The sequence below is a fragment of the Euprymna scolopes genome, chromosome 27, assembly GCF_053919585.1.
Source record: "Euprymna scolopes isolate OS-2025 chromosome 27, ASM5391958v1, whole genome shotgun sequence".
Taxonomy (NCBI): Eukaryota; Metazoa; Mollusca; class Cephalopoda; order Sepiida; family Sepiolidae; genus Euprymna; species Euprymna scolopes.
In genome coordinates, this window is record NC_136508.1 from 78,140,944 (window position 1) to 78,156,522 (window position 15,579).

Here is a 15,579-nt window from a genome sequence, read left to right on the forward strand (position 1 = left end):
AAAAATGTGCGCGCGCTTGGATGAAATACCCGCGTTATTTAATTTGTATACTCCAATTTCATTGGTTGTTATTTCTCCTTAAATTGTCTCGGGAAATAATTTATGCTCTAATTTCCCGTTTCCATTTCTTCGTGAAATAAAGAATTTGTGTATTTACATGAACTAAAAGTTGCATTAACGAAACTTTTTCTTTTTTTTTTTTTTGTCTAAAATGAAACATAAATTTCATTGACATAATGCTGGCGTGGGCGGTCTTTGGTCAAATGAACTCTAATACACGACTTTTGGCAATAAGAATAAAACTATATATATATATATATATATATATAAATAAAATGAACTCATTTTTTCTCGTCTGATTTTGACCTTAATAGGATTAAAAATCAAGATATTTCATGCAAATATAATATGCACAAACGGCAGAACAATATCTGAGGTGTGTTATAGGCTTATTATTTCTCAAATTCCTCGATAATCTTAGATTTCTATACTTTTTCTGCTGAGAAGTCACGGCCAAAATCGGTTAAGATCAATGGAAGTGGTAAAATATTTTCTCTCTTATAAATTCCTCCTCCCCCTGCCACCACTTAACACCGTTTGGGGATTGTTCACAAGGAACAGTTGAGAAGAGAACACCGGTTTGGCTTCGTAGTTCTTTCATGTGAAGTTATTTAAAATCACTAAACTAAGCTGCAGTGCTCTGTGGCGTAGTGGTTAGCGTGCTGGACAATTCACATTATATTTTCACGTTCGCGCCGACCTACCGTAGTCGTTTTTTTTTTTTTTTTTTCCTAAACAACTGGAATGGACTTTTGTTGGTGGCCGAACTGTTAACGTTGCAGATGTTTTTTTTTTTTTTTTTTTTTTTTTTTTCACACTTTTACTCATGACTCCGGGTTTGATCCTTCCCACTTACCTACCATAACATTTTTAAAAACTCCTCCCCCCCCCCCCGTCCCGGAAACAAACACTTGGGCAATGCCGGGTAACCCCGCTAGTATATATATATATATATATATATATATATATATATATATATATATATATATATATATATATGAGAGAGAGAGGCAGCATTTTTTCATTTAAGCATAAAAATAAAATAAACTTTCCTTGCTTATTTGTTCTATTTTTTATTCTTTCCAACTTCCGAATAACGGTCCTTATTTCTGGCAGGAACTGGTTGATGTAATCGCCATATTTGTCGTAAATCCCAGTACTTTCCAGTCCTTCTGGATTCATCGTCAGGGATAGATTGATGTAACTGGTTTTGAACAATTTATAGAATTTTATTGATAACGTGTATATATTTATTTCATTAGTTAATCATTTTAATAATTTTACAAACATTTCAGGATGTTATTACTATTAGTAAAGTTTATTTTATTGATAGTACTTTTTTTAAAAAAGTTTTATTAATAATGCTTCTATAGGTATATCAGAATTTGGGGGGAATTTTTGACACTCCTAACACGAAACTGCGAATATAAAAACTCATAATTTCTCTTTTAAAAGTGGGTTATTTATTTTCTTTATGGAATATACTTTCAAAATAAACTATTAAAGTTGTTTAAAAAAAAATAATAGAAATATTATTTTTTATTTTTTTTAAGAACTCTATTTACACAGTATCGGCGCGCCTTCATGCAGCCATTTTTTTTTTTTACCTAATGAGATTTAATTGAATTTTACGAGTTAATTTTTTTTCAACTTTTAAACTTAAAAAATCTATCAAAATTTTTCACTTGGTTAAATTTTTACGATATTTTCAGGGTCAATGTGAAATTTTATGCTCTTTCCAATAAACCGAATATAATATTTTAGACAAACGTTTTGTTTTTAATTCACCCCCTCCTCCATTTTGAAATGTCTGTTAAAATTTTAATAATTTACTCACCAAAGTTTTATATATCACAAATTGAAGATAAAAGATCAATAAATAATATATTGTAAATTTAAAAAAAAAAAAAAAATGAAGTGTTTTTTGGAAATTTACCTGTAAAATCCAAAGTGTAAAACCTTTTCTTTTTAAAAACCATGTTGATTTAAAAAAAAAATTTTTATTGGAAGCTTATGTTCTGCTCATATTGTCCAGTAAATAATGGACGCTGACGACAATTTTTTCTATTTCATTCAATGTTTTCTTTTTTTGTATATTTTAAAAAAAAAATTCACTCGATAAAGAAGAATGAAAATATAATAAATCAAAAATTTATGCATTTCTTTGAGAAAAGAAAAAAAATTCTCAACTGTCTTTTTTTTTAAAGGCAAAAACTTATGAGTAAAATTTGACTATTTTTAAACTATTGGAACACATATTTCTTCACGCATAAGGCTACACAGCTAACGTGAACGTGTGGTTTTTACTGCCTTCTGTCCATCCGTAGTTCTAAAGAAGGAAAAACCGCTACTTCCAGTTTTTCGATAAAGACATAAAAGTGCTTGCGTAATCAAGCTTTTTTCAAATAGTCGTTTTAAAAATTCTTTTATTTAAAAAATAACTGGAATTTAAAATGTAAATATGGATAAATTCTGAACAATGAAGAATGGAACTAAACATTCAATAGTATTTTTTATAGGTAAGTTATTTTTTCATATTTATATCGATTTTTTATAACCGAAGTAAGTAAAATTTTGTTGATTTTCTTCAAATCTTTTTTTTAAAGAAAACCGATTTAAAAAAAAAACAAATATTGCCTAATTTGCTATTAAACCTGTTATTTTTTTAAAATTTGGTCTTTGCTCCTTCAATTGAAAAAAAAAATTAGAATTTAAATTACATTTTTCAAGTAGTTATAAGCTTGTAGGAGGTCGAATTATTCAATTTTTTTTCACGCATTCTTAAGATCGGTTTGTAATGCTTCTAGTATTTCAAGTTTTCATTTACTATTGGTTTGTAATGAACACTAGCGAAGTATAATTTTTTTTTTTTTCGGCATTCATAACGGATTGTGTACACAAGTAATATAATACAGTGTAACCCGGATATAAGAGACTTCTTCTCCATGTAAAATGATTTAAATTTTAAAAAATTGCTTTCTTAACCCTAACTCTAACGCTAACCCCTATAAAACATACACAACAAAAACTCGTCTAGCTACAGCCACTGTCAGTAGTTTCCATCTCTCTCTCTCCCTCTCTCTCTCTACCTATCTAGCTACTTAAAACTAAAATAAATTTCCATTAGTAAAGATTCTTTCTTAGAACTGACCGCCTGTGGAACACAATATCACTGGGCTGCTTTTTGACTATGCTGGAGGAGCGCCCCCACCCCACCCCAATGTAAACAGAATTTTTGTAAAATGTGAAATGGTATTCTACTCGGTAAATGTCGGAGCATTACTTACGGAAAAACGGTTAATTAAACTGCAGAAGCACCTGTTAAACTACACAAGTTCTATAATTGAATACCCCCCCAACAAAAAATGGAAAACATGAAGATGTTTTTGTAAATTCATGAAAACTTTTTTTTAGATCAATTAAAAAGCATTAAAAACTAGGTAACACAAAAAAATGAACTACATTTTTTTTTTTTTTTGGTTTTAAACTTTGTTATTTCAAATGTCCTCTCAAGATTCCTCCGTGATGTGATAAGTCACTTCACTACGTACGTGCAAATGCATCATGTAAGGAAACACTAATAAAGGCTATGAAATGGCGTAAAATAGTCCCAGCGTCCAGGGGTTCATACCATGCTAACGGTAAATTTGCGACGGTTTTGATTACCAGATTCGTTGTCAGCGACCTCAAATATCCCCCAAAATCCAAATTAGAGTGGTCGGTGTTCTGTTCTAGCATAAGGTAGCATATACCATTATTTTTTTTGGTCAATAAACCAAGTAAACAATTATTTTCTATCGCGTCACTGGACAAAAATAATCTTTTAAAACAATAAGTCAATATATTACTATTTTCTAAATATACACATAAACGTAAAATTAGTTATTAAAAAAAAATGGGCGGTTCTAATAGTGTAGAAGTTCCAAAATTGACATAGTTAAATTGTACATTGTATCGGGCAACTTTAAAAAAAAACTTTTTCAGTTTAACTGTTTTGTGTCCGACAGAACAGCTAGACTTTGGAATTCCCTTCCGGGTCCCTGCTTCCCCGACTGTACTGATATGTAGAAGTTCAAGAGTAACGTGAATCGACATCTTGCTGTCCAACTTCCTATACAGTACCCCTGATGCTTATGTCCCTGATAGTAGCCCCCTACAACAAAGTGGCAATGTGCCTTGTTTGGGGTGAAAATGCAATTAAAAAAAAAAAAGAAAAAGCGAGGGAGGGCACTCTATATTTTTTTGTTATTTCATTCCATTTAAATTATTAAGATATATATTGAGGGTGGCCCACATGAAAGTAGCCCGGAAAATGTAGCAAAGAGGAGGAATATTCTTTTATTGTTTAAATTACTTGTAGTATTATAAAAAGTGCCGGAAGTGCTCCCCGTCGACATCTATGCATTTATAGGCATGTTTAACCACATTTGCAGATACTGCCTGTAGATCTTCTCTGGTGATTCTCCTGATAGTGCTGGTAATGTTCTCCTGTAGTTTGTCTAGATTGTGAAGATTATTTGCATAAACTTTTTGTTTTAAAGTCCCCCAAAGATAAAAATCACATGATGACAAGTCCGAGGAACGTGGTAGCCATAACCCTTTGCTTATTTTTCTTTCTTCCATAAACATGTCATGAACTCGTGTCAGTGATTTGTGAGACATGTGGTATGTAGCGCCATCTTGTTGGAAAAAGAATTGCATTTTGTCTTCTGGTGTCAGTTGGTCGTTAAGAGAAAGGTTAGATAGATCGGGCTACTTTTAAGTGAGCCATCCTATATGTGTGTGTGTGTTAGGACAATTAATCGGAATCTGGAATCAGAAAAATCAGAACTTTTTGAAAGTCCGGCAAAGGGAGACCATAAATTAGATTTCAGCTGAGCTCTTGCAATGAAAATAACGAAAGAGCAAAGAGAAGCTCGCAACATCTCTCCTGTAACAAAGAGGTTTCGTGGAAGAGAAAAGGGCATCACCTACTAGGTTTTGAAACCGGTTTTGAACTCTATCAAGGCAGGATATGGTGTGGTAACAGTACTCCATTTTAGGACATACTTGGCTCTTATACAGATGGAGGATTGCATCACCAGTGAGATACTTACGGGAGCGGTAGAATGATCCAACCATTTTTCCTGTGACATTGGAAACAGATTTGATGTATGTGTTCCCTTTCAGATTATGAGTGAAGGTCAGTCCCAGAAGCTTGTCAAGACATGGTGCTTCCCCAAGACGAGAGCTATTCATTTCAATTAGGGCCTGATAAGGGTCAGAGCGATTATGATGAAAAGAGAGAAGCTTGGTTTTAGCTGCATTAAAATTAATCAGCCACCTTTTGACCCATTGCACCATGTGCCCAAGATCAGAAGAGAGAATATCAGAAAGATCTTGGTCATTGTTGATCTGTGAAGTGTTGCCATAGATTGTGATGTTATCTGCATAAATATCTACGAATGATCAAAGAATGTGATTTGAGAGATCATTGATGGAGATCAGGAAGAGAGTTAGGATCAGGATGAAACCCTGAGGGACACCAGCATTGATACTATGATTTCTGCCCATCGATGACAACTCTTATAAGCCTATTGGAGAGAAAGGATTTAATAATTGAAAGGATATCTTCAGATATTCTATAGCCGGCTATCTTGTGAAGTAGACCTTTGTCATATCTTATCAAAGGCTTTTACTAGTTCAAGACCTATTGCTTTTGAAATGAAGCCCTCATCGAGAGATTCACTAATCCTGTGTGATATAGTTAGCGCATCATCTGTAGATCTAGCAGAATGGAAACCATATTGCATGCCACTGAGGAGGTTATTTTTGCTGAGGTGGTTGACCACTTCTCGATTTATCACAGATTCCAGCTACTTACTCATGACACATAGAAGATTCATTGGTCTGTATTGAGAAGCAGATGACTGATCTCCAGAATTTTTTAAATACGGAGAAGACTGATGAAGTTTTCCAGGGTGTTGGGAAGCATTTCTTCTTAAGGCAACGTTTAAACAGCTTTGTAAAAATGGAAACTAGTTCCGGTTGAAGCTTTTTGAACACTATGATTGGAATGCTGTTGGGGCCAGTTGCTTTAATGGAATTAAGTTTTTTGATAAGCTTGGCAACGTCACACATAGTGTGTTTTCAGTCACAGGAGAAAATACAGGAAGTAGGTAGCCCTGGTCGGAAAGGGTAGAATTTGCTGCAAAGTTTTTTGGTAAAGAGTTTTGCTTTGTCAGATGCTGATGAAATTACCTCAGGTCCATTGGTGATGGTTGGGATAGAGAACCCGCTTCAGTTCAGGATCCTGTTTGTTATTCGCCAAAACTCATGGGAACTAAGCTGCTGCTCAGATACTTGACGTACTGAGCATACGAATCTCTCACATTCTTTATTACTCTTTGACAGTGGTTGCTGTCAGTCTTAAAAGTAGCTTTAGTTTCATGATATCTATTTCGTTGAAAGCAATGGAAACAGTGATTTCTGTGCGTAATGGCAGCAGCACATTCTAGAGTGAACCATGGTTGACTGTTAGACTTTTGCTGGAATTTCTTGGAGGATATGAAGCTGTCTATACCGACAATTAATATATATATATACTAGCAAAAGCACCCGTCGTTGACTGGATTCAAAAATAGCCTACAGAAAATGGACTCTGATTTATGAAAGTATGATAGGTTATGAAAAGGAAGGGTTGTAAATTTGGGTTGAATTTGGGAGTATCAAAACCAAAGCAAAATATGATGAAAGTAAAAATAAAATAGATAAACCCCATATAGCACACCTGTTCACACTGAAACATTTATCACAATATTCTGTGGATTTATATTAAAAAACCTTGTTAAACTTTGTGACATATTTCCATTCTATGGAGGTCAGGTGCGAACGAACACCCCATAATTTTATTATACCATATTTCTTCAAACTGAAACATAATTATCAAAGTATACTTACGCAGATAGATATGAAAAGTCTTTATTAAAATTTGTGCCTATTTCCATTCTATGGAGGCCAGGCGCAAACGCAGACCCCACAATTTTATTATACCATCCCTATTTAAGTTTAAACTTTTTTTTTTTTTTTTTTTACATTGGGGTAACCACTTATCAAGACCCGAAGGCCACTCAGGGATAAGGGTTATTGCGTGTACAGTAATCAATGAGATAGTATTGTAGTAATCATTAGTATTGGGGGTTTGGATAGAGTGTCTTACTTAAGGGGGAGGTTTGTCAGGAGTTTGTTTATGTTGGACTTGAAGATGTCCAAGTTGTAAGTCAGGTGGGAAACAGGCAAGCGGCAGAGAGTACCACTGGCGTGCAGTTCTAAGAAAGAAGGTTTGCTCATGGAATCTACGTTTGGATTTAGGCACAGATAAAGAGTGGGGAAAATTATTGACAGTAGTTTCAGCCAAACGGGTGTTTCTCGTGAAAGATTGGCGAGAGATTGGAGCTCAGACAAGCACCTGCCATGGAAATAGCGCTAAAACAAAGACAGGCTCGCAACGTCTCTTCTGTGAGAGAGAGGTTGCAGGGAAGAGAAAAGGGTATCCCCCACTAAACCACAAAGTCTATTTTGTACTCTGTCAAGGCAGGATAGGCTGTTTTTAGCAGCTTCTGCCCAGATGTGGCAGCAGCACTCCATCCTTGGACGTACTTGGCTTTTATATAGATAGAGAATTGCATCAGTAGTGAGATATCTTCTGGAGCAGTAGAAGGATCCCACCATTTTCCCAGCATCCCTGGCAACAGATTTGATGTACGTATTCCATTTCAGGTCAGGAGTAAAGGTCAAGCCCAGAAGCTTGTCAAAACATGGAGCCTCCCCAAGACGAGAGTCATCCATTTCAATTGATGCCAGATGGGGATCAGAGCGTTGATGATGTAAAGATAGAAGCTTGGTTTTGGATGCATTAAAAGTGACCAGCCATCTCTTCCCCCATTGTACCACGCGCTCAAGATCAGAGGAGAGAGAATTAGAGGGAACTTTGTCATTTACGGCCTTTGATGTGTTGCCATAGATGATCGTGTCATCAGCATAGATGTCAACAAATGATTTAAGTATGTGTTTTGGGAGATCATTGATGTAGATCAGGAAGAGAGTTGGGCCCAGGATGGACCCCTGGGGGACTCCAGCATTAATACTGTGGGCCTCTGATTTCTGCCCATCAACCACTACTCTTATGAACCTATCAGAGAGAAATGATTTAATGATTGAGAAAACATTTCCGGTAATACCGTAGCTGGAAATCTTGTGAAGTAGGCCCTTATGCCATACCTTATCGAAGGCCTTTGATATGTCAAGAGCAATTGCCCTGGAAAGGAAACCTTTGTCAAGAGATTCACTAATCCTATGTGATATAACCGTTAGCACATCTGCTGTAGATCTTGCAGAGCGGAAACCATATTGCATGTCACTAAGAAAGTTGTTTCTGTTGAGGTGGTTGACTACTTCTTTATTTAATATGGATTCCAACAACTTACTCATGACATACAAGAGACTTATTGGTGTGTACTGAGAGGGAGATGACTTATCACCTGAATTCTTAAATACAGGGCATATTGATGAGGGTTTCCAGGGTGTTGGAAAGCACTTCTCCTTAAGGCAACGCTTAAACAGTTTTGTAAGTATGGGAGCAAGTTCTGGTTGGAGCTTTTTCAGCACTATAACTGGAATGCCATCAGGGCCAGTTGCTTTACTGGAATCAAGGTTCTTGATTAGCTTGGCGACCTCACGGACAGATATTTGTATGTTACCTAGCGTGTTCTGTGTTATAGGAGGAAATACAGGGAGTTGATGGTCATTGTCGCATAGGGTAGAATTAGCTGCAAAGTTCTTAGCAAATAGTCTGGCCCTGTCTGATGCTGACGAGATGACCTCAGTTCCATTGATGATAGTTGGGATAGAACGCACAGTTCTGTTCAAGATCCTATTTGTTATTTGCCAGAACTGGTGGGAACCAAGCCGCTGCTCAGCTACTTTGGATTTAACAGACTGAGCATATAGCTCTCTTGCATTTTTTATTACTCTCTTACAGTGGTTGCTGGCAGTCCTGAAAGCAGCTTTAGTCTCAGTACATCTATTACATTGGTAGCTATGGAAAAAGTGATTTCTGTGCACGATGGCAGCAGCACATTCAGGGGAGAACCATGGCTGGCTGTTAGGTTTTTGTTGGAATTTTTTGGATGGTATGAATCGGTCTATGCCTACAATTAACCATTCGCTCAGGTCTGATACTATAGAAGACACATCCTTTTTAAACATGCAATGCAGAGGTAGGTCAGATATGAATGTACGGAAACTATCCCAGTCAGCCATAGAGTATCGATATACAGTACGGTGGAGAGGTACGTCTGAAGACTTATTACATTTCATTTTTATCTTAACTGTTACAACAGAGTGGTGAGAGGATCCCAGAGGAGATAGAACGGAACATGAACACAGCTCAGGGGAAGTTGTGAGGAAAAGAGATAGAAGGCTTGCATATTGACCGGGTGTGTCGGGCACACGGGTGGGTTCGTGAACAATCTGAGTGAGGTCATAGGCAATGGCAAAATCATGACAAAACCTCCCCTCGTTATCAGTTTTATTTGAGTGGGTCAGCCATTCCGCATTATGGACATTAAAGTCACCGCAAATGTGAATGTTAGCCGAAGGGTGAGCAGACAGGATGTGGTTAATTTTCTCAAATATACTCTTAAAGATAGTAACCCCAGGGTTGTGGGGTGATAGAGGGCAAATATAAATGCTTATCAAAATATTCTTATGTACATCTATATCAAAAACACTTGTAAACGTTCTTATTTAATTTTTAAACTTTTTATTTCCATACTTTGTGGACCAGGCGCGAACGCAGACCCCCACAATTTTAATGAACCACAGTTCTGCAGGATCAAACATACCCATTCCTGTGTCTCGATACATCTATCATTATATGTAATCAGTTTTTTTAAAATAGTGTAACCATATAGGAGTCTATTCGTGACCAGACACACACACACACACACACACACACACACACACACACACACACACACACACACACACACACACACACACAGAGCTTCATATTATAGATATATTGGATGGAAATAAATCTAATACTGGGCTCAATTATTCCATGAGTGCATAATAATTATTCAAAAGTTTAGATCCTCTCGTAAACCCAGCGTAATAAAACCGAATCTGGTTAAAATTTAGTGCGTATTATCCGTTGTAGGCCTACCGTCATTCATTAAAATATGCGAGATAACCATACACAATTGATGACGTCACGAAATGATAACGTTATTAATCAAATCATGTCTGCAGATCTTGCTTGCTTGACACTGGATGACGTAATCGGTTTGTGACGTCACTTATTAAAACAAGTTCGGATAACCGTAGATGTCATCATTAGCTTCAATACGAGCCGTCTAGTCCGCTGGGGTGTCTAGTGTACTATTAAAACTTTGTGGGCGCGGATGTTTGAAAGCAGCGGCAGCAGCCGTAACTGTTGCTGACTCGGGAACCCTTTATTTTGTTACCGTGCATACGGGATGGCGTAAAACTTGATGTCATTGATCAAACAAAAAGAGCGAGGGGGGGGGGAGATGTTTTATAATAAAGGCTAACAGATCGCTTACTAGACGAACAGTCTAGATCCCATGATTTAAAAAAAGATAATGAATCTTATTATCCCGTTTCTCTCCTTTCACCCTGGGTGACCTTATCCAAATCATGTCATCCATTAAAACAAATGAACATAGTGGATGAGATCACAAAATGATGACCTGCTCTATCAAATTAATACATAAAAGGCGTGAAGAGATCCTCTATCTAGACAAGCTTCTAGATCCCTTGGGTTTGGTAGGTATCTACCTCCATTCCACAGTGGGAAAATGTGTCGGAAGGTTGAAATTGGAAATATAGCGCACAAAAGGAGGTGCACTCTGGCTTATAAAAATGCCGGAGCAAACGCCGTCGGCATTCCCCAGTAGGAGCGCCTCAAATTATTAACAATAAACCTTTAAAGAGAAGATGAAGCCTGGAAGCTCCTAAAACCGCCCAGAACCATACCTCAGTCCGAGAGATGCAACGTCATTATCTAATCAAAAATGGCGCCGTCTGTCGGACTGATTGTCAAGGACGTATCCTTCACTCCTTATTTTTAAGAAAGATATGTACGTCATAAAGGATGGATAACAGTGATTTGTCGGACGTTGTGTGACGTCAAAGAAGATGAATGATCGTACTTTGTTTGGAAGCAGCAGCAGCCGTAACTGCTGCTTTATCAAGCCATGTCAAAGTTAAAAATCATATCTACGCAAAAACTTTTGTTTTATTCCACCGAAGAAATTTTTCGGGCTACTTTCGAAATTCTACCATCCTAATCATAAGAGAACGCACTATTTTAATTATTTACGGCTCTTATGGATTTGAAGAGTATGAAAGTTAGCCTGACGAATTCGTTCCATGAATTAAAACAAACGTTCCTGTGTGGCTCTGGCTCACTTGTCAAAAGTATATTTTCTATAAAGCTCTACTTATGTATTGAGCATTATTTAATTAAATATTGGAGTATATATATATATATATATATATATATATATATATATATATATATATATATATATATATATATATATATATATATATATAAGAGAGAGAGAGAGAGAGAGAGTAAAATATGTTTGTGTGTGCATGTGCGCATCGTTTAGCTTTTTGTGAGTGGGGACTCGTCGACTATGACGACCAAGCCGAGAATAAGCGCCCTATCAGCGAAAGGGAGAGGGAGAGAGAGCAAGAGTATATCTAGCGAGCATTTGCTTTATCATCTGTCCCCTCCCCACACATACAGAGAGAGAGAGAGAGAGAGAGAGAGAGAGAGAGAGAGAGTACCTGACCTAAAATAACTTCGTTGCATACCAACCAGACAGATAACCTCCAACCAAGGCCGAGATGTAACGTCTACTGCGATTGGCTGAACATAAATATTCCCCACCGGATTCAGGGAATGTGGGCCAATTATGGACTGCGTGTCTCCGGCTTTTTGGCTGCGTCTGCGTCATAATTCACGCACTCTCCTCTATCGCAGTCAATACCAAAAAACAAAAAAAGAGAGAGAAAGAGAAACACGTCTCTTTCTACTTCTTTTTTTTTTTAATCTTTTTTTTATTATTATTATATATAGATATCTATATATCGTTGATGGTATGTCTACTGTCCAGCTGCCCCTTTTTTTACCGGCTGGACCTTCCTGTTGGTATAATTTAACAATATCCATTTAAAACAGCTGGACTTTACAAACTGGACTAAAAAGACTGGCGAACAGTTAAAAAAAAAAAAAGAAGAAAAAAAGCGTCTCGTATTCATTTTGTGTACAACACAGGGATTTTCTGTCTTCTCATCGCTCACAAGATAAGATCAATTTTCAAATTTTTATTTTGTCGTTTTAATAATCACTAAACATTTCTTTTTATATGTTATCTTCTGCCCAGAACCAATGTTTTGGATATCCTTACGATCATCAATTTTATCTATGGAGGTCTCTACATTTTCTATTTTGTTATTCGCGTACACTTGAAAACAAAAACACAGAAATGACTTCCTATTTTTGGCAAACAGAATAAACACACTCGCGAGAATCAGCTTTAAAAAAAAAATATATATATATATATATTCACAACACACAAACATCTAACGTTTACATTTTTACTTATGTTTTTAACAATTCTTCATTGTGTACATATTAAGATTTTAATTTAAACTAATTTAAAAATTTATACTCATTTTCATCTTGCCGGCCATAAGCGTTATTTTATTACTTTTTTGGGGGAGGCGAACAACAACTGCATAAATTTGTGGGTTTAATAATTTAAGGTTATCTCTAATACTACAGTGAATTTTAAACTTGTATATTTAATATTTATTAAAATTATTTTGCTATCATTGTATTAAAGTAATCGGTAAATATTGCATTTAATAATAATAATAATAATAATAAACGATTTTTTATGTATTTATTTATATCTGTAGAATTTTGTTGACGATTTTTGTCCAAATTAGCCTCATTGGTCATCACCAAATTTCTTAAAAACAAAAATCACTTTCTATCAATATTATTAATTATAATGGAAATGAGTTCATGAGGCCGAACAAACGTTTTTCTTTAAAAAATCGAAAATGTGGCAATCAAAACACAGAACTATAACATAGTTTTTTTTTTTTTTAATGCTATTTTTTTTTGTTTAATAATGGAGTGTCTAATTTAAAATTATTTCATACGAAAAATCTATAATTTTGTGAATAATTATAGTCCAAATACAAAGCTAAAAGCTAGGTATGTATTAAGTACCTAGACCATAATAATAATAATAATAATAATAATATAATTGTTTTCGTTTTTTACGGGTGGCCATAATCCAGAAATTAGACCCTTATTTCTACCCAGATAATGGCCCTGCACATATTATATAGTGAAATCTACACGGCTAATTACCATCATGTTGAAATTGACCACACCTGAAAACTCCATGGGAGAAAAATCCTTGATTTCAAGCCACCATTCGCTTTGGATGCAACATGGAAAAGAACAAACTACTCATTTGGACACTATACGGCTAAAACGTAGGTACATTTTTTAAGTACTTCAAGATTATACTAATTAATATTACCTTCTAATTATATTATTGTTTTGTAATTAATGTGATTATCAAGGCAATATCGTCTTGGTGGATAATCAGTTTATTATTTCAAATAATTTATTTGTATTTTTTTCTGTTGTACGCGTAGGTGGGGTCGGTAAAGGTTTATTTTGTTTTATGGAAAAAAAAAAATCCTACATTATTAAAAATGCCCCATGGGCGGACCTGAACGAGACCCCCCCCCCCCCGACCCAGAATAGCTTTCGAAATAAATACCCCTTGATCTCTCCATGTTAAGAAGGGCTGTCGTTTTTTTTTTTTTTTTTTTTTTTTTAGTAGAATATTATTGATGTCCAATCAATAATATTCTATAGGGGAGGGGGAGTTGTCGTCCAGGTCCGCCATGATATGTTTTCCTGCATAAAATGTTGATTTCTTTTTTATAGAATAATAATTATTATAGGTCATGGAAGTTATGCGAGAATGGAAAGTTCGAGGAGGGAAAGCACCGTTCAGACTTCTGAAATGCACGGGGAGTATTGGAATCTTGGGTACGCTTACTGTTACTCAGATTCCAGAATAAGAAAATAACTGTTCCGATTTGCTTGCCTCCCTACGAGGGCAGAGTTAGACACAAGGTCGGTTTTTAATGTGGGAGGAAAAATCAGCTTACCAAAAAGGGGAACTCTGGACAGGAACAAAAATTAAAATTGTCTCCGTCATGAAAGATTTCTTCTCCACCTCCACTGACTTAGGACAGAAGTGTAGCAGCAATAGCATCAGAACAGATACTACATTGTGATTTTATGAGGGGGGGGCCGAAATAAATTTGGGGAAACCTGTTGTCACTCAGGCTCCAAGGAAGACCTCACTGGTAAATATCACTCGTATGATAACCCCCTAGTTTGTAATTAGAGGTGTGCTTCTACTTAACTACTCGGAACATAAGCAGAAATTGCAATAACACACACACACACACACACACACGTGCGCGTAAACATTGGTATGCATGGCTCCTCTCTTTCACGATTAAATTGTATACACACAATACTAACACTACATACACATATCAACAACAATAATAATAATAATAATAATATATGTGTACACATGCAATAAAAGAAATACGTTTACATGCATGCATGCCATAGCACATCAACTAACATATAAACACACGCGATGATCACTCATGTACTAAATAACGCACTCAATTATTTATTTCTTTGATACAGCAGAGGCACTTGATAATCATTTTAAGATCAAACACGAAGTATAATACTTGATTGTTGACTTTAGGGCTTAATTCAAACCCCCAAATTAATTTTAAATTTTCACGAACATAAACAAAGTACATCACCTTTTTTAAAATCTAGTAATAGATTAAAATGAATTGTGTGTATTGTGACTATTCGGAAGTCGTTAAAACTGACGATTAAAAAGTAATTTTTGCTTGAATTAAGTTTTTAAAGTGAATGTTGAGTATTATGGTTTATGTGTGCACTAGAAAAAATATCAAAGTTCTCATGTGCCTCTGTCGTATCAAATAATTTACTAATTTAAATATGTGTGAATAATTTGCAAGCGCTCTTTCGTATCCATAAAACACAATATAATGATGCCTACACGTTTTTTTTTTTTTAATTTTATTTTACAAGAGAAACAACTTTTCTTTCACGCACGCCCAGCCCCAGCAATAATGCACATATGTCGACATGCACGACTCGGATGCGATAAAAATACATGATTTGTTTTTATTCTAGACATTCCCCCCCCCCCCCCTAAAAAGATGAAGTAGCATTTACTTTTCAATCATATGCAAATTGGCAAATACTTAGAGATACAAAACTTGCTCGCTCTAAGTGAGAAACGCGGGGGGGGGGTCGATTAACATGCCTTGAAAATATGACATATA

General features: G+C 35.7%; 1 protein-coding gene across 8 annotated transcripts in view; it reads left to right on the forward strand.

The window, feature by feature from the left end:
- The window catches only part of LOC145248926 (dual specificity tyrosine-phosphorylation-regulated kinase 1A-like), a 443,307-nt gene that overhangs the window by 199,065 nt on the left and 228,663 nt on the right, over window positions 1–15,579 (forward strand). Inside the window, exon 1 of one of the 8 annotated variants that reach the window (XM_080110709.1) lies at window positions 11,950–13,650. The exons of 4 other annotated variants lie outside the window; for them this stretch is intronic. In XM_080110709.1, the coding sequence (XP_079966835.1) occupies window positions 13,527–13,650 (124 nt within the window). In that variant the 5' untranslated portion in view covers window positions 11,950–13,526. Of the gene's footprint in view, window positions 1–11,949; window positions 13,651–15,579 lie in introns of those variants that run through there. 3 more of the 8 variants (XM_080110713.1, XM_080110712.1, XM_080110714.1) reach the window with 3 other exon arrangements.